Source organism: Colletotrichum lupini, chromosome 3 (assembly GCF_023278565.1).
Source record: "Colletotrichum lupini chromosome 3, complete sequence".
Lineage (NCBI taxonomy): Eukaryota > Fungi > Ascomycota > Sordariomycetes > Glomerellales > Glomerellaceae > Colletotrichum > Colletotrichum lupini.
Window position 1 is genome coordinate 599,068 of NC_064676.1, and position 23,200 is coordinate 622,267.

Genomic DNA, 23,200 nt, shown 5'->3' on the forward strand with positions numbered 1-23,200 from the left:
GTAAGTCGAGGCTATCTCTTTTATAGTTATATCCTTATTAACCTACGGTAGAAATATATATATAATTTAATTACTAATTAGTATTAGTATATACGTAAGTAGGTTAGACCTTTTGGGTTGCGACTAGGTTAATAGGTTAGTATAGGTCTATTACGTATGTGTAGGAGGGGAAGATCGTGGGCAGAGCCCGCGGTCCCTTAGTGGGTATAGGTAGGTGGAAGGGTCCGTCTGCACGGGCCCAGACTGCCTACCTACCACCCCTACTTAACTACCTAATAGGGCCCCTTTTCTGCCTCGTAATCCAACAGTTTCAGTGATTGGACGCATGAGGGGAACTCGTCAGGAAACATGCAGCGCTGGTATCTGCCCTATGCCCTAGCGCCGGTGTCTAAACGTGTTGTAGTTGCGGTCCGACGGGTTTTAGCTCCCTCCAACTCCTCAAGCTTCAATAAACTAAGGTTCTCCTCATCTCGGGTGCGCGCATTTCGAGGGTTGCCAGGGTCAGTGTGCGGCGTGCCCGTGGTTCTGGGTGCGCGACGTGCCGTATGTGTTCCGGAGAGACAGTGAACCTGAGTCGTCTGAACAAGAAACTCAAAAAGAGACTCGGCGAGACAGACGATCCGCCAGCTGGCGGCCATTTCGTCCGATCCGAAGACGTGGATGGCCCTGGCGGGACGTTGTTGCGCCGGCGGCACGACAGCACGAGCCCCCCGGGAGGCGCAGCGCCGAGCGAGGGCTGAGCAGGGGGGAAACGCGGCCGCGTTTTTCAGACGGGACGGGGGATTGGTATCAACTGCAGACAGCAAGAGACGAGAGTCTGCATGGCGGTCATCGCGCGGGTGACGGGGCAGCGGGTGAGACCGGGGTTGGTTTCTCTAGAGAGCTCTTGGTATGTGCCAATGAAGTAATGGCACACTACGAGACTGTACGACCCTTTCACATGCTAGTTTGAAGATGGGGACTGAGGACCTCTTATCTCAAAAGAAGCAGCGTTCCCAACCCCTCCCTCGACAGAATCGGTCTCGAGTGTGTTCTGTTCCTTGTTACTTTACGTTGATCTATCTAGCCTCTTATTGTTTCTGTCACCCAACTCCACTGATTTGCTGAAGCTTCTTGGACGTGCCCAGTGTCGACTGAAACGGCGCTGAAACAACTGCTCCTGGCAGAGTCAAGACATTTGGCCATTTCATAAGCCTCCAGCCATTCCATATCTCATTAATAACAACGACAACAACAAAGAGCGATACTTTAGAAGAGAAACAAATACGGGAGACGAACTTTAGACGGGAATCATACAATCACACGGCAAAATGGATACAAAATCATTCTCATCACGGATCAGTGATCTTGTCAAGGTAAGCAGCACCGCATTCCATAACGACTGGTTGCCCATCAGCAAGGGCTCCACCACATGATTCAAGCACTCTCAAAAGAAGCAAAGCCGCTAACAACAAACCGCTCTAGTTCCTTTCCTCTGTCCAGGGAGACCTCTCAAATGTCACCGCGCCGCCCTCTTTCTTGGCACCATCGTCAGTGGTCGAAGTCGGCCACTGCTGGTGCCAGCGGCCAGGCGTCTTCGTCGCCCCGGCACTGGAATCAGACCCGGAAAAGCGCAGCTTGAAGGTGCTGCGCATGATCCTCATCGCCATGCGCAGCCAGTTCTACGTCGCCGGCGCGCCAAACGTCAGCATTAAGAAGCCACTCAACGCGTTTCTGGGTGAGCTGTTCCTCGCTTCGTGGACGGATTCCGATCGGAAGGCGAGGACGGAGCTCGTGGCGGAGCAGGTTAGCCACCACCCGCCCATCACGGCGATGCACATGGGCAGCAAGGAGCATGGTATTCGCGCGGACGGGTATGCGCGGGTGGAGATGACCTTTTCGAGTACTGTGAACATTCGACAGATTGGGCACGCCGTGGTTCACATTGACCGATATGACGAGGATTACCTGATTCCGTTGCCAGAGGTCAAGGTTCGGGGATTCCTCAACGCGTGTCTTTACCCAGAGGTTTTGGGAACATATTACATTGTTTCCAATACGGGCTACATTTCAGAGATCAAATTCTCGGGCAGCGGGTTCCTTAGAGGCAAGAAGAACTCATTCGAGGCGCGGATGTACCACAAGAACGACAAGAAGAACACAATCTACGAGCTTCAAGGATGCTGGAGCGAAGGCTGGACAGTCAAGGATGGAAGGACAGGGGAAATTCTCGAAAAGTACGAGGTTGACGCGTTGGAGAACCTCCCAGCGCCGATGGAAATGGAGCCGATTGCGACCCAAGATCCGTGGGAGTCTAGACGCGCGTGGAACGGCGTCATTCAAGGGCTCAGTAAGAATGACTTCCGCGAGACGGTCAGCGCAAAGAGTCAGGTTGAGGAGGCGCAGCGGCGGATGAGGGCGGAAGAGAAGAAGAAGGGCGAGACATGGGAGCCGTTGTTCTTCAAGAGTATTCCTGGGGAGGAGCACGAGGTTTTCCATCGATTGGCAAAGGGCGTTAATTGGGAATTACATGACAAGCATACCAAAGGCGTTTGGACGATTGATGATTCAAAGAGGGACTCGGTGCAACGGCCGTTCAGAGGAGAATCGACACCACTGGGTTAAAGGAATATTGCCTAGATTTAAATTTGATGCATTATGACTATTTGACTAAAATACTTGCGTAAGATCTATATTGTTATCTTTTAAACTTCCTCCTGCTATTCAGGTCGAGAACGCTGCTTCTATAAGCCTCGTTAGCTTATCACGCCAGACAAATTGTTCCGTGGAGGTGATGAAGTAGTCGTAGAATCTGGCATACCAGGTTTAATCTGAGTCTGGCGGCGACTTCGGCCACGTATCCCAGTCCACCACATCTTCCCACCTCAACGGACCTTCGTCTTCATCCTCCCATTCTTCCCCAGACGCCGCACTTCTCACAAAAGCGATTTGCCTGGAGGGTACAGGAGACGACGCATTACCGGCTTGTGGCTTTCTTCCCTCATTCTTCTTCTTCCCCTTTCCCTTCTCTAAAAAGAAGGACTTCCTCGTTCTTTGAGCCCAAGTTTTCAACTGGTCCGGATTCTGGGCGCAGAACATCACCAACTCCCTGGTCGCCAGACAATCCTCCAGATCATCGTGTGCTACACCCTCAGCCGCCCAGGTCGGAGAACGTATCTGGATACCGAGAAGCTCCTTGCACAGCGCCTCCAAGCCCCACCTCTTCGTAATCTTCGATTTCGACCCGAGGACGGCATCTGCAGTGATGATGGCGGAATCAATGATTCTCGCATGGAAGGTGTGTAGCACCCGCAGGTCATTGCGGACTGACTGTCCGATGAGAATCGTGTCCTTGTCAGAGTAGCGCCATAGTTCTGCGCGCGCGGCCTCCCAGCCGTCCAAAGCTTCATTTCGTAAAAGAGCTGCGGACATCTTGGTCGCATTGAGACCAGTGACGTCTTCACGCCAGTCTAAGATGGGTCTTCTTGGATTTACAAGCCGGCGGCTCAGCAACACATTGCCCGTAAGGAAGTCGAGAATAGTGATCTGGATCAGTTCGTTTTCGCCTCGTTCGGTACCGCCCATCTCGCAATCTATGACGAGAGCGGCATACTTTGGATTGGATTGGATTTTATCAGGACAGGGCAGATCAACTGTCGACGCCATGCTGGACGAGCTGTGCGTGGCATTGACCATTGTGGTCGGTAGAGTATATCTTTCCTTTCGGAGTCTCTCCTCTGAGTGACAGAGATCCGAGATTTGGTTCCAAATAGCGTTTCGTCCGACTGCTGGCGAGTACATGTTTCCCCTGTATATGGTGTGCATAGGCGTAGTAGTTTCGATAGCCCTGACTGGCTGGGTCACGAGCAGCTCAGGGGTCTCAGGTTTTTTGGCTCTGGTTGGCAGATATACTACCAACGGACGTGGGCGGACAGGCTCGGCGGCTCTGGCTGGCTGGGTAACAACCGGAAGAGGTTGTACAAGTCCGGCGATTCTAGTCGATTGAGCAGAAATCTCATCAGAGTGTTTTGCGCGCCTATGTTGTCGCTGACCTTCTTTGGTACTGAATCGTTCCTTGCAGATGGCACATTGGTGCTTTCTCTCTTTTTGATAGGGCGGCATAATCAGGAATTCAGTTGAAGACTGTGAAAAAGGAGAGGAAGAGCAATGAATACCCCGGGGGAAACAAATGTTTATCATTAGTGTATTTATAACTGGAAACCCTGGGTACATTCACGTGGTCTAGATCGGTCACGAGTTGGTTGCGTGAAAAGTTGGCGGCCTGCGACATGATCTCTGTTGGTGCAAGATCGGCTTTATCGACTGCGTAATTGGGCTCCCTTTTTTTGTGATCGAAACACTTCTGCAGGAAGCCAACTGCTCATGTCTCACTTGTTGTGTCGTGATTCTAGTGAGTCGACCGTTTCCAAGGTTTCTTAGATCTTGCTGATCTATCTTCACAGGGACTCCGCTACCGGGTACAGGCACTGTCAACTCAGGGAACTATTGCTACTTCTCATCCGAACCTGTTAACTTCGATGGAAGCGCCCGCTCTTATCATAAATAAGCGACGGAAAGAAATATCAAGATGTGAAGACTGCGAAGTGATGTTGGGAGCGTTCGTGCAGAGCAACTGCAAGTGTCCGAATTTGGCATCTCGAACAAACCAAAAGGGCTTTGCCACGAATCTCTGCGCTAACCTGTGCCAACTAGATGAAAGCTCATGCGTCTGATCAATGCTGCTTATTCACTACTTTGGGTGTCTTGCATGTCTTTGGAAATACGTCGTAGTATGCGCATAGCTGCCTGACTTCCTCTTGGCTTTGCTGCGGTACGCGAGTTGGATTGTTGATACTTTTCCCGCCTAGCTAATACGATAATGCCGCCAGTCAAGCCCGTGAGGGTATTCAGTCGGAAGCGGATTTATGCCGAATGCATCCGATGGCGATGTGTCATATGAGATAATCACGTCGATTAAGAGTGCATGTACTCCTCAACGTCGCTAATATATCTCCACTGTTCCTCCCTTCTATAGAGATGGAAACACCTCGATAAGGGCAAGGCTTTAACGTTTACTATTCGAAGGCTCCAGTCAAGAAAAACAATTTCCATGGCGCTATGTGCACAAAAGGCATCATCAAGCGATTTCGTTTCGATTCCGTCACCCCACCTTGCGAATCTTCATACTCCTATAGAGAATAGTCTTTCAAAAAGACCCTTCAATACCTTTACTGGGCGATACAATCTAATACACTGAGTTGAGTCTAGGTCCTCTATACCTCTTGTTCGCGTACCCAAACCAATTCGCGACAGAAAAGAGACCCATAACCCCGAGAACCACGCAAGCATAATCTGCCTTTGAATTAGCAAGGAATGGCTGTACAGTCGTAATGGAACAGTTAGCTCACTCATATTCGAAGCCGAGACAGGCATAACAACGGGAAAGTCATAGAACACCAGCGCCAACAGTCCCAAGACAATCGTCAAAATGTTGGCAGCGGCACCAATGAGGGGCGGCATGTTAAACTTTCGCCGCGGCAGTAATCGACGGAAAGCCGCCTCTCCTTGTGACCGTTGATATAGAGCTAGGGCGGCTGGAAAGGCAAAGCTCACTTGCTGTAGAATTAGGCCGGTAGCGACAAGAGCATTGAAAGCCGTCGAAGACGCTAGAAATAAGCAACCGAGAGCGAAGATGAGTGCCCAGTTGACGAGAAGTGCGTTGACTGGCACGCCCATTTTAGGGTGGATCTTGCAAAGGAATGGGGAGAATACAATGGCATTGTCACGAGCGAATGCCCAAGTGAGTCGACTGGCCGTCTGTAGTGTCCCGTACAAGCGAAGCATCCGCAAGAAGAGAGTACAATCACGAACGTTGTTCCTGCTGCGCTGGATCCAGTTGCCTGCGACCAAATCTCGAGAATAGGCAGCCTAGTGTAAGCTCATGTCAGCTCTGCAAACTTCCTATGCCTGCAACACAAATACCGCCCCGCGTGACTTGAAGCTAGGTGTTACTGATTCGGGCCTAGACACTTAGGTTCAGAGAAAATGGGGGCATACGGTGATGAGAGCACAGGCTCAAGATCTGTGAAGCAGTACAGCATAGCTACGCTGAACGTAAAAGCCGAAACAAACCCGATAGTTATCGTCGATACAAGTGCTTTAGGTATCGCAGATGAAGCATTGGTGCATTCCTCGGCCAAGTGTATGGCGCCATCGAGGCCGGAGTAGATGAAGTTAGGGTTGAGTAGACCAGTCAGAAAGACTATTCCCTTTGACGACCAACCACTCTCATTAACGAACGTGGTCCACACAAAGGAATCTTTCTGTTTCCGTCCCGAGCGCGCCAAGCATGTGACCGTTATCACGAAGAAGCCTGTCAAAGAAAGAAAAACTATGAAATTAGATAGTCAGCCTTTGCACTGTCTGGAGATGGTCTGCGAGGTGCAGTAATTAACAACAGTACCTACAGCCAATATCGTGGACCCAAGCTGTCCGTTTCATCAGGAAAATGTTGTACACTGTAAACGCGATGTTGAATGCCTGGAAGACTAGAAAGATATGCCATGTTTCTGGGATATACGTAGGATCGAGGTACGATGCGAGCGAAAGAATTATGACTGGCATTTGAATGATGAAGCCCGCTCCATTGGCAATCCAACCTAGGAAGTTGATACTGCCGCAACAATAGCTCTAAATAATTGCACACGTCAGCAACAGACGAAAATTGAGCCACAAAAAGTCTTACAAGTCCACGGCTGTACCGTTTGGGTGCTAGGATGCTGGTCCAGTGGTATTGTCCCCCGGCGGTAGGATAGACGGATGCGATCTCAGCCATGCTCAACGCACATGCGCCTCCTAACACGAAAATGAGGACGATGCCATAGAGCAGGGTGACGGGCCCTCCAGAGCTGATTGAAATCACTAGCGTGGCTGCAATTGCGGACCAGCTGTTGCAGATGTTCCATCCTAATCCAACGATAGCCAAAGGCCCAATGTCTCGTTTCGCCAGCGACTGGAGCCCTAGGCGAGACAGGTCGGCGTCTTCGTCAGAAGTAGTAGGAGTTGAGGCACCTGCCAATGCGAAAATTTCCCGTAAGATTAGTCGAATGCCTGTTTTCAAGACGATTCCGAAAAATGACGAACCTTGTTCAACTTTGCCATGCTCCATTGACTTTCCAGTCGAGTTTTCTTTAGGTGCGACGCGTCTAGGGGAGGGTGTAGGCAACGTCATGATGTCTCTATCACGGCCGTCCATCTTCCATGGATCCAAATCACAACGAAAACAGAGAAAACCACAAGTTTCACCGATCGTACGACACGTATCTTAAGCAGTTTTAGAGTTCGAATAACGGTGATTTATGCGAGCAGCTCGTATAAGGATCCTCGCTACGGTATAAGTCGAGACTGAGATAAAGCGGTAAGTGGTATTTTCCCTGTTACACTGCAGACTTAAATTAACTTTCTTTTTATATACTTTTTCTTAGTACGTACTGTTAGTGCGGGCTACCGTATTATACTAACCTCTTTAATAAGGCCCAATTCCCCTTTCTCCCCCTATATTAAATATAACTAGCTTAAGTAACGGCTACTATACGCCGCTACGATTACTACTTTTATTAAATATTTTTAATACCTTTTTAACCTTTATTATTATTATTTAGTTTATATTACTACGCTTATTTATAAAGAAGCGTCGTATTCCGGACTTTATAAACGTAATTTTTATAACCCCTAAGATTATAAAGGTCCTAATTATAAGACCTAGGCTAGATACGTTAGCTATTATAATATTACTTAGATTAATAATAATATAATTATACTTTAACTACGAGACGTATTTAAGTAGGATTATAATTATAAACGAGATTAAGACCCGTTTTTCGAGCTTTTATTTCGTAAGGGATATTACCCTTATTACTATTTAAGAGTCCTTTTAGCTATTAAAAAACTCTAAATACGTTATTATTATAAGCTTTTATATAACCGAGCTCGAGGTATTATTTAGACAACCTTAGTATTTTTTAATAAAGACTTCTTATTATAAACCTAATTATAGAACTATATTAGGCCTTTTTTATTTTAAAATACTTATATAGGGCTCTAATTACTAACCCTAGGGCCCTATAACTCGAGCTTTAGGTATAGAGAGCGTTTTATAAAAGGGAAATAAAAACGTACTTTCTACTCTTATTTATAATACTCGTATTTTTATTTAGCTCGATCTTAAGAACCCCCGTTATTAAGCCGAGGCGCAGTTTACTTATAAAAAAGTTATTAAAAACTACTTATTTAAGAGCGAGGATATTAGCTCGGTAACTAGGATTCTAACCGGTTATATACTTACCTCGAAGACCCTAAGAATATAATAAGCTATATTTAGTTACTATACTTAGCTACTTAAACTTTTTAATATAATTATTATTAAGGGATCTAAGATTTAGTTTATTTATATTATAAAAGGGAACTCGAGGTAGGTCGGAACGCTACTATATTAACCTAATTAACTAAAGACTTAACGTAAAGAGGGAAAAAACAGAATAGTAAGTAGAAGCTAGCGGGCTAGCCCTTTAGGCCTAGCGGTCTAGCTCGTTACGTAACTATTAAGAGCTTAGCCTCGTAACCTAAGGCTGAGCCATAGGGCCCACAGGGCCCTAATACCCACTGCCGTAATATTACCCCCCCCTCTATACTAAAGGGCGCTATCCGTAGTACCGAAAATAAACCTCTAAATTACCCCTTATTTTAGTAAATCTATAGCTATAATTACTATTATTATATTATTATCGTCCCTTAATAATAGCGAATTACTAGCTGCGGCAGCTTTTATTTATATATTTATATTCCGTAGCGGGCCCTTAGTAGTTAGATATTAGTAATAAAATACTTAGAGTATTACTAGTACATACTTAAAGCTCTTTACGTCGTACTAAGTTAGGTTTATATCGTATCCCTTTTAATTTACTTAGTATTATAGTTTTCCTTTATATAAGCGTAATTTAATAACCTCTAAGACCTCGTACTTTAGTTTATTATTATTATTAATAATTAGTAGCGGCGGGTCTTAGTTCTACCTAGGTAGTAAGTTATTAATAGCCTTTTTTAGCTTATTTAAGTAGAAGACTAGGTATACCTAGCTACTCGTTAATAGTTTTATAATTTATATACCCCCCTATTTAGTACTAACGATAGGCTATAGCCCGGCCCACGGCTACTATAGTTTATTTATATTAATAGATTTTTAATACGAAGTATTAACAAAGACCTAGTCCCCTAGTTTTAAGTTATCTAGGCGCTAGTAGCGGTTAGTATATCTCTTATATCGTACTTAAATAACTTTTATATTACTCCTAGTAGTCTCCTAGGCCTTATATATTCCCTAGGCTATACGCTACGTATTAGTGCGGTTTAGCTTTTTTTTTATAGAGCTAAATTAGTAAGTTCGCTTAGACTAGTTAAAAAAGAGCTATAGTTAATAACCGAATTCTATTTTATATAATAATAGCCCTATAGTCTCGTTAGGCTAGGTAGTATAAGTAAAGTTAACTACGGGTAGTATATTATTCTAGTTATTTTAATACTAGTTAATTAGTAATCTTAACTACTATAAGATATATTAGTTTAGTACCTCTATCTAGCCGTCTATTTAGGGGTAGTCGGCCGTTAATAGCTATAGCTTAACCCCACAGATCTTATAAAGCTCCCTTTAGAAATCGAAGATAAATTAGGGGCCTTAGTCTAATATAATAGTCTTTAATAAGCCGAAAATAAGTAGTACCCGTTTATAAAATATCCGGCTTATATCTTTTATTATAGTAGTTTTATAATAAAGAATAAATATCGCCCTCTTACTTAAGTAGTTTACTACTACCTAAATATTATTAAATCCTTTTTAATTAGTAAAGATAGTTATAAAGTTAGTAAAAATATATTACTATGGGTAGTTAGGTATTAGAAATAGCCTTAGCTCCCCTAGGGGCTTATTACACGGCTTTTATAATTAATAATAAGTATAATAGTTCTATACGTATTAATAAGTATCCGCCGTTAAGCTTAGCTAGTAGTATTATTATTTAATTATTTTTATAACCTTATTATACTCTAAGTAAGCGAAGAGCTTTTACTTATAAACCTTATAAATAACTATAGTACGAAGGTTCTCTTTTTTAAGTATTACGAGCTTCTTATTTATTATTAATAATCCGTCGTTTTAAATAAACTAGCGCTCGCGCCCTTTAGCTATTAATACTTATATTAATACGAGGGATATTATAATAAGGTCTTTATTAAGTTTTAAAATCTTCTTTATTAATAAGTACCCCTAGAGCTCGTTTTTTAATAAGAGCGAGCTAATTATAAGTTATAATTAACTAACTACGGCGCTTAATAACGCCTATAACTCTACTACGATATTAGGGGATAATAGTCCTAATAATAAGAGGACTTAGGTCTTATTAGCCTCTTTTAGTACTTACTAAGTATAAATATCCTCCGTGTTTTATAAGAGGGTATTAGCTAGTACGTTCTCTTTTCCTAGGTAGTAGTAAATCTAAAAATTAAAGTCCGTTAGCGTGCTAGCTTAGCGGGCTTATTATAAGTTAAGTAGGCGCTTAGTTATAAAGAATAATAGTAGCTAATAGTTTATAATAACGTGGAACCTATACTTATAGCTTATAAGCTCTGCGCGCTATTCTTCTAAGTATAGTACTATTACTAACATTTCCTTATTATAAATAGTATAGTTAAGCTCTATACCGCTTATCGTTTTTAAATAAAAAGCTACTAAGTACTATAACCCGTTATCTTTTTATTATTATAATAGCGCTCTGGCGCATATTAAGTTAGAAATATTAGTTTCTAACCGCGTTAATAGCTCTAGTTTAAAGTAATAAAAAATAAATACCGACGTTAGCGCTAGCTTTATAACTTTAAAAACCGTTTTATAATCGGCGCTAAAGTTAAAAAAAACTCCCTTACTTATTAGCCTTACAAGGGGCCTAGTTAAGTAGCCGTAGTCCTTTATAAATCTCCTATAAAAGTTATAGAACCTAAGGAAAGACTAGATACCCTTAAGTAATATAAGTAGCTTTTAATTTCTAATTATAAAGACTTTCTCCTTATTAAGCTATATACCTTTTATAAAAACTACGAAGCCTAGGTACTTTATAAAAATAATACTAAATTCGCACTTTTTAATATCTATTTATAAGCCTACTTTTTATAAGCAGTTTAGTACTTTAGTAACGTACTCTTAGTACTAAAGGGGGTTATTTAAAAAAATTAGGATATTATTTATATACGTTATATAGAAGTTATCTAAGTACTTTATTAATATCTCGTTTATATATTATTAATACGTAGTAGGCTTATTATAAAGCCTAAAGGGTACTACTTTATATTTATATACCCCGTAATAAGTTCTAAACGTTATTAAGTCCTTAGAGGCTAGGTCGAGGCGAATATAATAAAGAGCCTACTTAATATTTAATTTAGTAAATACTTTTACCTTATTTAGTTATGCGAGGGTCTCGTTAATAAGTAATAATAAGTAGTAGTCTTTTTTTATAACCTTATTAAGCTTACGGAAGTTAACGCAAAAGCGTAGACTATTATTATACTTTTTTATAAATAGCGTTAGTAATATAAAAGGAGTATTACTTAGCTTAATAAATCCCTTTTATAAGTACTTTAGTAAATAGGCTCTTATAGCCTCTAACTCTAGTACTAACTATTTATATAAAGAGTAATAAGTTAGCTTCTCCTTATTACTATTTAAGAGCTTAATTTTATAGTTATACGGCCTATAAAGTACTAGTATATTACTAGCCGCTTTATTAAAAACGTTAGTCTAAGGCCGTAAATACTTTAATAAGTTCGTTATTATAAGGTCGTAAATAACCTAGTTATTATTATAGAAGGGGTCTACCTCCTCTTTCTTATCCTTTATAATACGGTTAAGCTTATAGAGTAATATAGAGCTTATTTTAACGTCGTTCTACCTTAAGTTCTTTTTAAAATCGGGAGCGCTAATAAAAGTAATATTTATTTATATTATTACTAAGTATAGTTTTTACTACTTAGCCCTCTCCGCGGGGGTAATATTAATACTATTAAGGGCGCGTTTTATTTTCTTTATATTCTTAGCCTCGTTTAACTATTATATTTAGCGGGCCGTCGTTTTTAGCGGGCGTAATAATATTTTAATTAATATACTCTTCGCTCGCTATTACTAAAGCTTTTGGTTATAGCGGGTTATATTTATTTTAAATAGGTCTTATTAGCGGTCGGCGTTAATTTAGTATTATATATTAATAACTTCCGGGGTATATAGGTCCTCGATATCCCTAACGATAATAGAGGGCGTCTTTTATAATAATAAGTCCTTAGGCTATATTAACTATCGGTAGCGAATATTAGGGTTTACCCCGTAGTATTTAAACTACTTCCGCCCTAGGATTAGGTCGTAATAGCTTATATTAAGCTAAAAGAGGGGTATTTTTAAAAGGACCTGTCGATTAATATATAAGTTAGCGGCCTATACTACGCTAATATTATCTAATTACTCTTTATTAAACCCGGTAGTAGGGATTAGGTATAGTAATTTATAAAATAGGGCCGCGTAGAACTATTATAATAGAGGGGTTATATAGTTATTTATAAATCCGTACTTATTAGCTCCCGTATTAAATAAGGCTCTTAAGTAAATTCTATATTTATTAAATACTAATATAAGCTCTATTTTAAGGGGCTAGCCCCCTACGAGATCTTATAAGTTTACTAAATTAATTACTAATTTTCTATTCTTTTTATACGTATCCCCTAGCTAGGAGTTTATTTTTATTAGGGGTTTTAGTTTTCTAAACCCGACTTTATTTTAATAGGGCCCGCGGTAGCGTTAATAACGGCTATAGTAGTCTTTAGTTTTTTAGAGTAATTCTTAGAGATATATTTAGTATTATTATAAACGAAGTAAGCGCTACTATCCTTAAGTTTTTAATATAGGGCTTTAGGGATCGTCTCGCGGGTAGAGGTGCGACCTCGGTCTTATTTAATACCCCTAGTACTTTTATTATTTCCGCTACTTTTATTACTTTTACTACTTCTACTCGAGGTTTAGTAAGTTTAGCTAAAAGCCTTAACTAGGCAGTTTTTTATAAAAGGGGGCTATATTACGTTAACTAACTAAGTAACGTACTTAGTATATTTCTAAAAAGTAGCCGTATTATCTAAGTACTTTAATATAGCCTAGTTATAAAGATATATAGGTAGCTTATTATAAAAACGGCGCTTTTATTAAGACTTTAGAAACTTATTAATACGCGCGAGCTTAGCGAATATAGAGCGCTTTTAATAAACCTTTTTAAGCGTAATTATAAGTATATCTAGCTTATAACTAGCGTCGTTTATAGCGGTCGGGCTAGTATAAGCTAACTTAAACTTATAGAGTAGCTACTTAGCTATAGTAATTTTATTAGAAATTAGTATTAAGTATATAAATTCTATAGCGCTATTTCTAATTTTATTAATAATATACTCTAAGCGGTACCTATTTATATTATAATTAGTATTCTCTAAGCGCTTCGTAATATGCTAGAGCTAATAGTCGAACTTAAAGCTAGTATTATTACTTATAAAAATAAGTACGTTAGGTATTTTCTAAGAACCGTAAGTAACGGGATAGGACGAGGCTAAAGTAGTCTTGCGGCTACCCTATATCTCTAGGTATACTAATTATTACTTTAGTACGCTAAAAGTAATAATATTTTAAATAAAGCTAGCCTAAGAGCCGTTCTCTAATTACTCTAGCTTTTCGGCTATAGCTACGTTATTAATATTAGCTCGGGTAAGGGCTTCTTTTATAATACGGAGCTCTATAATAATAGTACGTATAAAGTCGAGGTTCTTATAGGTTATTACGTATAGGCGCTTAGTACTATTACTTAGCTAGTTAATAATAAAAGCTAGGACCTGCTCTAATTAGTATTAAGTAATACGCACTTTTAGCTATTATTTAATTTATTTAAACAGGGTCTTTTTATCGTTTTTAAAGTATAGTTTTTAAATAAGGTTAAGGTCGATATATTACTTAGTATTCTTTTTAAAAAGGATATCGTTACGGATATAAATAAGTAAAGTAAGCTAGTTAGCTATATTATTAAAGTACGCTAAGTAATCGGCCTAAGTAATAGAGGGTAAGAAGCGCTCTACTAGTTAGTTAAATAGCGCAACCTTAGGGTTAATAACTAGGAGCTTAGCGCCTTTATTAGGGCCTATAACGCTCTATCGGGACTTATAAAGGCGGCGACTTTATTAAAAGCCGTTAGTATAAAAGGAGACCTAGCCTCCCTAGCTATATCCTCTAACTATTATATTTAATAAAAGGGGTATATATTTAAGGAGTATTAATTACGCTACTTATGCGTAATTAATTCGGTTAGCTATTACTTAGCTTTTTTATATACTTTTTTAATAAGAATAGCTAATAATTAATTAATTAAGATATTATCGTTCTGTTTTTAAAAAATAGTTAATTAAATAACGTTAAGTAGTATTATAAAAGGGAACTCGAGGTAGGTCGGAACGTTACTATATTAACCTAATTAACTAAAAACTTAACGTAAAGAGGGAAAAAACAGAACAGTGGGTAGAAGCTAGCGGGCTGGCCCTTTGGGCCCAGCGGTCTAGCTCGTTACGTAACCACTAGGAGCTCAGCCTCGCAGCCTGAGGCTAAGCCACAGGGCCCACAGGGCCCTAATGCCCACTGCCGTGACATTTATATTATTAAAAGTATTAAAATACGGATCCTAGGCCTAAGTAAGTAGCTTCTTAACTTTAGCTTATTTATTTAGGACGAGATTAAGGCCGTTATAAGGATAGACCCCCTCTATTACCGGACCTCGGGCCTAACGGCTAGCCCTTATATTACGTATATCGTTTCGTTCTTAAGATCGACTAAGGAGCCCTTTAGTATTTTTAAGTTAGTTAAAGTATAGCTACTTATATACTACCTATTTTTAAAGTAATATTAGGTCTATTTAAATTAGTATAGCTCTAAGGACTATTTTAGAACCTAACGCTACTATTATTATAATAAGCTAAAATATAATAATAATTATATTTTAATAATCCCTTAGTACGCGAACTATTAAGGACCGTATTTAAATAATTATATAAACTATTTTATTTATTTTTAGAGGAAGGATAGTAGTATTATTTACTAAACTTCTTAATAAAAAAAGCTTTTTTATAAAGCTAGTAGGGAACTTTATTTATAAGTTACGAAGCTCGACTCCTCTTCCCTAAGCCCTACCCCCGCCCTTAAGCTAGAGCTTAGTACGGAGTCCTTTAGTACTTAACTTCGGAACGAGCTTATAAATATATAAATAAAAAGCTTTATTAAAAATATTATTTATAAGTTTATAATAATTAATATTATTATAAATAACGCTAATAGACCCCCCGAGTAAGAATAAATATAGCCGGCTATTACAGAATTAAATAATATTTTAAACTCTATTTTAAAAAAGTAATAATTACCCCCTTTCTAAAAAATAGGACTCTAAGCTCCTCTCAAAAAATAGCTTAAAATATAAAGAACTAGCCCTAAAAAAGAAGAGTAAGTATAAGAGTGTTACCCGAGGGCGCTTTATAATTACCTAAAGCTAGCGTATATAATACGTATTAAAATTAAAATACTATAGGTTAATATATAGAAGAACGGGTATAAGTACGATTACGCCCTAGTTATTACTAAATTTAAATAAGTAGATATATTATTATTATAAAAGTTATAATATAGTATAAGTAAGCCGTAGAATATTATTAAATCTTACCCTAATTTTACTTTATACTCGCTAGTATAGAGCTAGGATATTACGTTAAATAGGCTACGGGTCTTAATATATATCCGACGTACCCTCCCCTACTTAGCGGTATTTAATATTATAAAGCTTCCCTATCGGGATATACTTAGAGTATATATTCTAGGGTACTATATCCTTAACGTTTACTACGTACTTAATAAAAAACGTATATTAGTAACTCTTAGCCTCTAGAACCCTCTATAAAGGGTCCTTATTATAGGGGACCTAAACGCTTATTATACGAACTAATAGCTAGGGATACCTTTATATATACCCGGGAATTACCTAGCTAACTAGATAAATAACCGCTATTTTAATATTTTAAACCCTATAGGGGTCCCTACTTACAAGGTTAGTAACGTACTCGACCTTATTATTATTAATATCCCGCTAGCCCGTTCTTAGATTACTAGCTATATTTATACTAAGTCGGACTATAATACCCTTATTATAACTATTCCCCTTTTTATTAACCTAAGTAATACGTATTAACTAAAAAAAAAGAAGCAGAGGATTAGCCTAAAGAATATACCTTAGTTTATAAAAAAAGTAGAGGAACTAACTTAGAATATATATACTATATACGACTTTATATACGACCTTAATCTAGCTACGGAGAGCTTAAATACTATTTTTTAATATACTTATTTTACCTCCTCTACCCTATACTACGTAGGGAGTAGGGGGACGAAATAATAAAATAAGACCTATACTAAGATTAATAAGAGCTTTAAAATAGCATATATAGCTAATCTTTATTTTACTATTATAACTAAAGCTAATAAGTAGTATAATAGTACTATACGAAGCGCTAAGGCCGCTATATAAGCTAGAATAGTTACTTTTATTAAAAAGGACTCGGATATATATTAAGTTATAAATTAAAACCGGCCGAGGCTTTAAGTCTAATCCCCTTTTTTATAAAATAATAAAACTATAATTACTAAGCTTATTAAAAAAGTAATACTTTTTAAAAAAAAAAATTTAGAGCGAGTAATTATAAGAGACGACGTTTATTTTAATTTTATAATACGTTTTAAATAAACCCTATTTTAAGATCTAATTATTTATTAATATAAAATAGAGGACGCGGTACTTAGTATAAGTAATACTACCCCTAGTATAGATAATATTATAGTTTTTATATTATAGGCTTATTAGCTATATATTAACGAATACGTTTACTGTTTTTACTAATCCTACTTTATATTCGGGTATTATTTTAAAGCCTAGCGGGACGCTAAGGTAGTAATAATCCTAAAGCCTAACTAAAATATGCGTATATATAAGGGCTAGCGCCCGATCTTATTATTAGTTATGTTAAGAAAAGGTTTTAAGCGCCTTATAGCTAGGAGGATATTTTATATTACGGTTACCCGGGGTATATTATACTTTTAAGTAGCTAGGGTACTACCTAAGCGATTAATTATTAATATTATTAGTATAATAGCTTATAATATATAGGTAGCTTTTAATAGGAAGCTTATTACTATTTTTATTATAATAGACGTTAAAGGAGCTTTTAATTTAGTCCTATATAACTATTTATATAACTAACTTAGGGTATAGGGATAGCTAGAGAATATTATTACTTAAGTTTAGTACTTTAACTAATTATACCGTACCTCGGTTTATTATAAAGGATACTAAATACTTATATCCCCCCTCTTTTATAAGCTATTATAAGGATTACCGATCTTACTTATCCTCTTTTTTTTTTATATTAAGTAGATTTATTAAATCGGCCCAGAGTTATTTAAGTTTAGTTATATTAATAATTACGTAATACTTTATATTAAAAAAGACCTTATTAAGGCTACTTCTTAAGCATAATAAATCCTTAATAATATTATTACTTAGGGTAGTAATAATATTATTTAACTTAACCCTATAAAAACCGAGGTTTTATACTTTACGAGGCGCACCTTACCCCGGGCTAAAGATATTACCCCCCCCCTTATTTATTATAGTAATAAGGAGATTAGATTAAAAAAAAAAGGTATTATAAAGTAGCTAAGTATTATTTTTAATAAATAGTTACTTTTTTACGAATATATTGTAGACTACCGGAGTAAGGCTAGGTCGATAGCGGGGCATATTAAAAGATTTAATAAGGTCTTTAAAAGTATACCCCCTATTACTATATATAAGGCGGTATATACTATAGTTATATTAAAAGCCCTTTACAGCGCTAAACTATAGTACCCGGGCCTAATTAAACTAGCTTTTAAAATTAAAGTTAATTTAGAAATATGCGCCTAGCTAGAAGTATAGAACGGGCTAAAATTAATTATTTAAACCCTCTAGACCCTTATTAATATCGCTCTAAGGGGATCCTTTTTAGTATAGCGGACTACCCCGATCGTAGTACTATTATATAAAGCTAGTACGTTATTAATTAAGCTCTTTTTAAACTTACTTAGAGATTACTACGCTATTAAGCTATTTATATTAAATTACTATTACCCCCTAGCCTAAAAAATCCGTAATTATAAGTTACTTTATAATTATAAAAACCCCTCCCGTTTTATTACTTTTATTTAAGTAGCTAGCCGAGTCGAACGGCCCCCTTAGCTAGCCTTATTATTACGTAACTTCTTAATTATATAGAGCCCTAGTAGGGCATAGGACCTTACTAAATTAAAAGAGATATAGAGCTATTATAAGTAATATAAGTTATTCTTAGCTATATATATTATAGCTTATATTAATAAGTCGTAGACCTCTTTAGAGGCTACGGGCTACGGTCATACTATTTACTACGGCTTATAATTAGTTTATTTTAAGTATTACTACTTACCCCGGGCTAAGGTTTTTAATATTAAGATCGAAGGGGCTATTATTAGTTTTTATACGGCCCTAAGGCTTTAGAACGAAAATATTATAGCTATTATTATATATTTAAATAACTAGGTTATTATTAAATATTTAAACGGTGCCCCCCCCTCCTCCTTTTACTAAGTTATTTTTAATTTTAAAGAGCTCGTTAAGAATACTAAGATCCTTATTACCTCTTACTAAATACTTAGCTATAAGGGTATTATAAAAAACGAGATAGTAAACTACCTAGCTAAAAAGGGTACTATTATAAGGACCCCTAACCTTTACTCGCGCTCCCTAATTACTACGTATTTTAAATACTAAACTAAAGAAAAATAACTAAGCGCTCTTCGAGACTAATAAAAAGAATATTAACTAGACTCTTATAGGGGACTAAGGCTTCTTATTAATAATAAGTTAAACCCCGAGCTTAAGTTACTTATATAGTAATAACTTTATTAGCTTTTATTAGCTAGATCTAACTATAAAAACTTTATTATATATTACCGTTTATATTATTATATAAATACGAACTTTTATTATTTATATAGAAAAGAAAAGATATTTAATTACGTTTATTATTATTAATTAGTTATACGTAGGGGTACGTTATAGTTTACTTATATTAGTTTTATCCGGGATTAACTTAGTAAAAAGTAGTTAGTATATATTATAATACTATAGCGCTCCCGGTTCTATATTAATATCTACTTAAGATAACTTAGTAATATAAATCTAGACCCTTATTTTTATATATGTATATTAGAATCGAGCTAGTGCTTATGGGATTAGCCGTAATAATACTAAACCCGTATTTATTATTAAATAATACGGTTATAATAGAGGTCTCGGGGTGCCCCCCTCGGCCCTCTTATTAATAAACTAACGTAATAAGACGTATTATATAGTTCGCTTCTTAACTAACTATTTAAAGAAGTCCTTTTTAAACTAAGCCCCCTTATATAAGTAGGTTTATTAATATAGTAATTAGCTCCCTTAGTAAATATTAATTTTATAAAATAAGTACGTTAATATAGCTCGTTTAAACGGGATATATAATAGGCTATATACCCCGACGGCCATACGAAGCTTATATCTATTTATAATACTATTATATTATAATACGAGTTCTTAATAATACTTATTTATATTATATTATATTATATTATATTTTTACTTACCCTATTTTATAACTATATATTATCTTTTTTAACCTTTTAAAAAAATATGACTTCTTATTTTAAGTAGTAATACTTATTACGGTATAACGAGGGTCTTTTTATAAATATATAAAATACTACTTAGCTTATTTTTTATATTACTAGCGCAGTGCTCGAACCTCGCTAAGTATAGTTATTTTAAGTTATAAGATATTACGGGGGGCTATATATAAGTAAAAGGGTTAAATTTTAAATTATATATTATACCATTTTCTAAGAGGGTATTATATAAATTTTATAAGGTACTATATATAGTTATATAATTCTAGCGCGGTATAGTCGCCTTTTACCTTACTTAAGGACTTTATAATATAAAATAGGACAAATAAATAAACAAATAAATAGACTTAAATATAGTTAGCGTCGTGCTTCGCTTGTATGCCCGAAGCTCGTCGCGCTCTAATTCGCGCACCGCAAGACAACAACCGCGGCTCAGATCATCCGTAGCTAGTGTGATGCACAAACAGAGTTACAAACAGTAGGCATGGCACCAGACGTGCAGGAATTCATTTAGCCTTCTTGGTATCACAAGGATTATGTCTCTGTCGAGGAGAAGAAGAAACTCGAGGAGGTCGCCAAAATTGCTTGGTCAATTGAGACAAGACTTGTTCACGGGCATGTTGTTGTATGCACATTGGTCTTCGTGCTCGCCATCATCTCAATGTCGGTGAAATGACCATGTCTTCCGGTGCGGTGTGAGTTCGATTCCTCAGGGCATGTAAGCAAAGAGTATCCATTGCGAGATACGTTTACACCTTTAGCAGCTATGTGGTGTATCCCAAGGTACAGTAAATCCTCGTAAATCGATGGATGTGTCCTCAACGTTGATCGACGGAATATCAATACATAAGGTGATTTACATGAGAGACGAAACGATCGTAGCAACTAGCAAGCCAACAAAAAGACCCGCAAACGACGATCTGTGTTGAGTCGATGAACTTGGTCTATTTCCGAAGCTTTCGGGCGACCGGCTTCCAGCAGTAATGTCATTGGCGCGAACGCAGCGAAAGACCGTGTAGTTTGAAACCGCGCTCCCTTCAGTATAAATGTAAGAGAGCATTACGGGCCAGACCTGTGTCACCGCGTAGTCATAGACCTGTCTGGTATTACTATCGTTGCCGGGAATGTTGTAGGGTGCAGTTGACTGAAATAGCGTGTGCGAAGAGGCCGAGGCGTTTGAGATGAACTCCGTTGTGAGGTTTCCTTAGATTCTGAGTTAACATCCTTGCGTCAATTGGCATTCAAGGAGTCACTTACTTCTTTCTGCCGTTGTATAAGCCATTGAGTCGCTACAGCTCGCCGGAATGTCGAATCCGATGCCGTACAGCGAAGACTCCAAAGAACTATCGCACTGGACCTTCGCTGCAGTTTCTTTAAGATCGTCGATACAATTTTGTGGGATGACGCCACCACATGAGCCTTGGATATCATCATTGAGCTTCTTGATCTTGTTCTCAGTCCAGCTCATCTGCCACCAAACATATGAGCAGATACGGTACCCGTCAGTTGCGTTTCCTCTCTCGACCGGATTGTTTGAGGAGTCAAGACTGATTTTTGACGGGTTCGAATTGCTCACAGTTCCCCCACTAACGTTTGTGGCAACTGCAACGTCAATGCTCCACCCGTTTCCGTGGCCGAATTCATTGTTTGTTGGAGTCTCTGCAAGTGGCTTCGACACATCGATGCCGAAGATTGGCCAGCTTCCCGTGGCATTTGGATTCAAAAGGCTCTCCGTCAAGATGGAGGAGCTATTCTGTTCCACAGTATCGGCACGTGGCCTGAGATAGGAAACTTGGGACTTGGGTGCATAGCTCCCGTTGACTAGGCTAAGCAACCAGAGGATGACGAGAGAGTTTGTGGCATATGCCATATTTCGAACCGACCTAGAAACTGGGAATTTCTGGGAGCAACTCAAAAGTGGCTGTGAAACAAATTTCGAGACGATTCCAGACTTGCACCAGGGGGATAAGTACTCAAACATATGTGGCGGATACCCTTCGCCATGAATCTACTCTCGTCTAAGTCAAATGACATGGGCCAAGGTGCCGCCGCACTTCTCACTCGCGAGACAGTAGCGAGCGGCAAAATTGCCGCTCAGCCGAGCAAGAAAAAAAAGCCAAGCTCTGATCATGTTGGCGCTCTCATGATTGGATGCTAGCGTTCAAAGGATTTTAGCATCCCTTCGGGTGCACTATCGTTCGTCGCTAGCCGTTAAAGAGCTAAATGGAATGACATTCTTCCCTGTACTTTGTCAAAGAAAAATCCACGCCTATGTCACTCGAAGGGTTTGGGCTCGGTAGTGTAGATCCGAGGTCTATCAATCAAGAAGAAAGATGGTAGATTGTATGTAGTCATCTTCGTGGAGACATCCGTGTTCTCCCTTGCAACCTAGGTAATACAGATGGTGGATGCATCAACACCAATCTTTTCTCCATAAGCCACACACATCCAAACCCACCTATTCTTCATTCGTTCTTTTTCATCCAGTCCATCAACTCCGACCAGTCAATACACTGATGTTCCGTGTCGAAACCCGTGACGCCGTCCACTACGACGTTGGCAACCTCAATCGTGAGATCCTGTCCAAACATTGTTAGCACTCACCAACAAAAGTCATTCCAGTCAGAAGAGTGTACTAACAGGTCTACACATTATAACTTGACGCAGGAGGTCAAAGCAGTGTCCGAGATGATCCATGTCGTGCGATGCATTGAGCTCCTGCGTCTCGCTTGCATAAATCTTTTCGTTGCTAGAATCCGTGTCCATCTTCTCGTGCCCTGGAAGTTCCATTGTATTATTACGTGCCTCGTAAAGTGCTTTTCGCAGCATATACAGGCAGTGAATTTGATGGAAAACCGCCACGCAGCTCTCCGTTGGCGCCAGTGTCGGGTGCGTGAAGAAGCCGCCGTTTTGCGGGAGAAGGGAAGACCACGCAGCATCCACCTCGGGCGACGGTGGCATTGCGTAAGCGTAGTCTTGCTGGAAGACTCGTGTAGACGTTTTCACTATTGCTCACCCTCAGCTCTATTCATGCTTTTCCATGGCAACTCGCATTTACTTACGACGAATCTCCGACCTGAGTGGCTCGGCTCCAAAGTAGACGGGCCGTGTCATGAGAATTGGCGGCAAGCAATTGCTGACGCCAGCCACGAAGACCAACAGGAGAACATACGTGAGGTGCAGCTTTCCACGGGCCAAATGTTGCTTGGACCAAGTTTTCGTACTCTCAGTGCTGTCCTCTCCCTGCCCGAGCTTGGTGTATGACGAAAAAAAGGCCATCATCTCTTCACAACGTCGCAACGTGAGACATACTCAATAATG

General features: G+C 38.7%; 5 protein-coding genes across 5 annotated transcripts; 1 reads left to right on the forward strand and 4 right to left on the reverse strand.

Annotated features, from left to right (window-relative positions):
- Positions 1–368: 368 nt before the first annotated feature.
- On the reverse strand, positions 369–1,209 carry CLUP02_04910 (uncharacterized protein; the record flags this gene model as incomplete). The annotated part of the gene is made up of 4 exons (XM_049283919.1): positions 369–736; positions 802–923; positions 963–1,033; positions 1,087–1,209. The coding sequence occupies 4 exons, from the start codon at positions 1,207–1,209 to the stop codon at positions 369–371; spliced, it is 684 nt and encodes a 227-aa protein (XP_049141062.1).
- Positions 1,210–1,310: 101 nt separating this feature from the next.
- CLUP02_04911 (oxysterol-binding protein) lies at positions 1,311–2,604 on the forward strand (the record flags this gene model as incomplete). The annotated part of the gene is made up of 2 exons (XM_049283920.1): positions 1,311–1,355; positions 1,465–2,604. The coding sequence occupies 2 exons, from the start codon at positions 1,311–1,313 to the stop codon at positions 2,602–2,604; spliced, it is 1,185 nt and encodes a 394-aa protein (XP_049141063.1).
- A 201-nt stretch (positions 2,605–2,805) lies between these two features.
- On the reverse strand, positions 2,806–7,234 carry CLUP02_04912 (uncharacterized protein; the record flags this gene model as incomplete). The annotated part of the gene is made up of 10 exons (XM_049283921.1): positions 2,806–4,122; positions 4,211–4,356; positions 4,552–4,688; positions 5,274–5,331; positions 5,388–5,907; positions 5,962–6,001; positions 6,037–6,370; positions 6,447–6,669; positions 6,725–7,050; positions 7,123–7,234. The coding sequence occupies 10 exons, from the start codon at positions 7,232–7,234 to the stop codon at positions 2,806–2,808; spliced, it is 3,213 nt and encodes a 1,070-aa protein (XP_049141064.1).
- Positions 7,235–14,665: 7,431 nt separating this feature from the next.
- CLUP02_04913 (uncharacterized protein) lies at positions 14,666–21,749 on the reverse strand (the record flags this gene model as incomplete). The annotated part of the gene is made up of 5 exons (XM_049283922.1): positions 14,666–14,703; positions 20,357–20,463; positions 20,493–20,696; positions 20,740–21,082; positions 21,137–21,749. 5 exons carry the CDS (start codon positions 21,747–21,749, stop codon positions 14,666–14,668), a joined length of 1,305 nt encoding a protein of 434 aa, XP_049141065.1.
- A 595-nt stretch (positions 21,750–22,344) lies between these two features.
- On the reverse strand, positions 22,345–23,161 carry CLUP02_04914 (uncharacterized protein; the record flags this gene model as incomplete). Its single annotated transcript, XM_049283923.1, has 3 exons — positions 22,345–22,458; positions 22,520–22,884; positions 22,942–23,161. The coding sequence occupies 3 exons, from the start codon at positions 23,159–23,161 to the stop codon at positions 22,345–22,347; spliced, it is 699 nt and encodes a 232-aa protein (XP_049141066.1).
- Between the last annotated feature and the right edge of the window lie 39 nt (positions 23,162–23,200).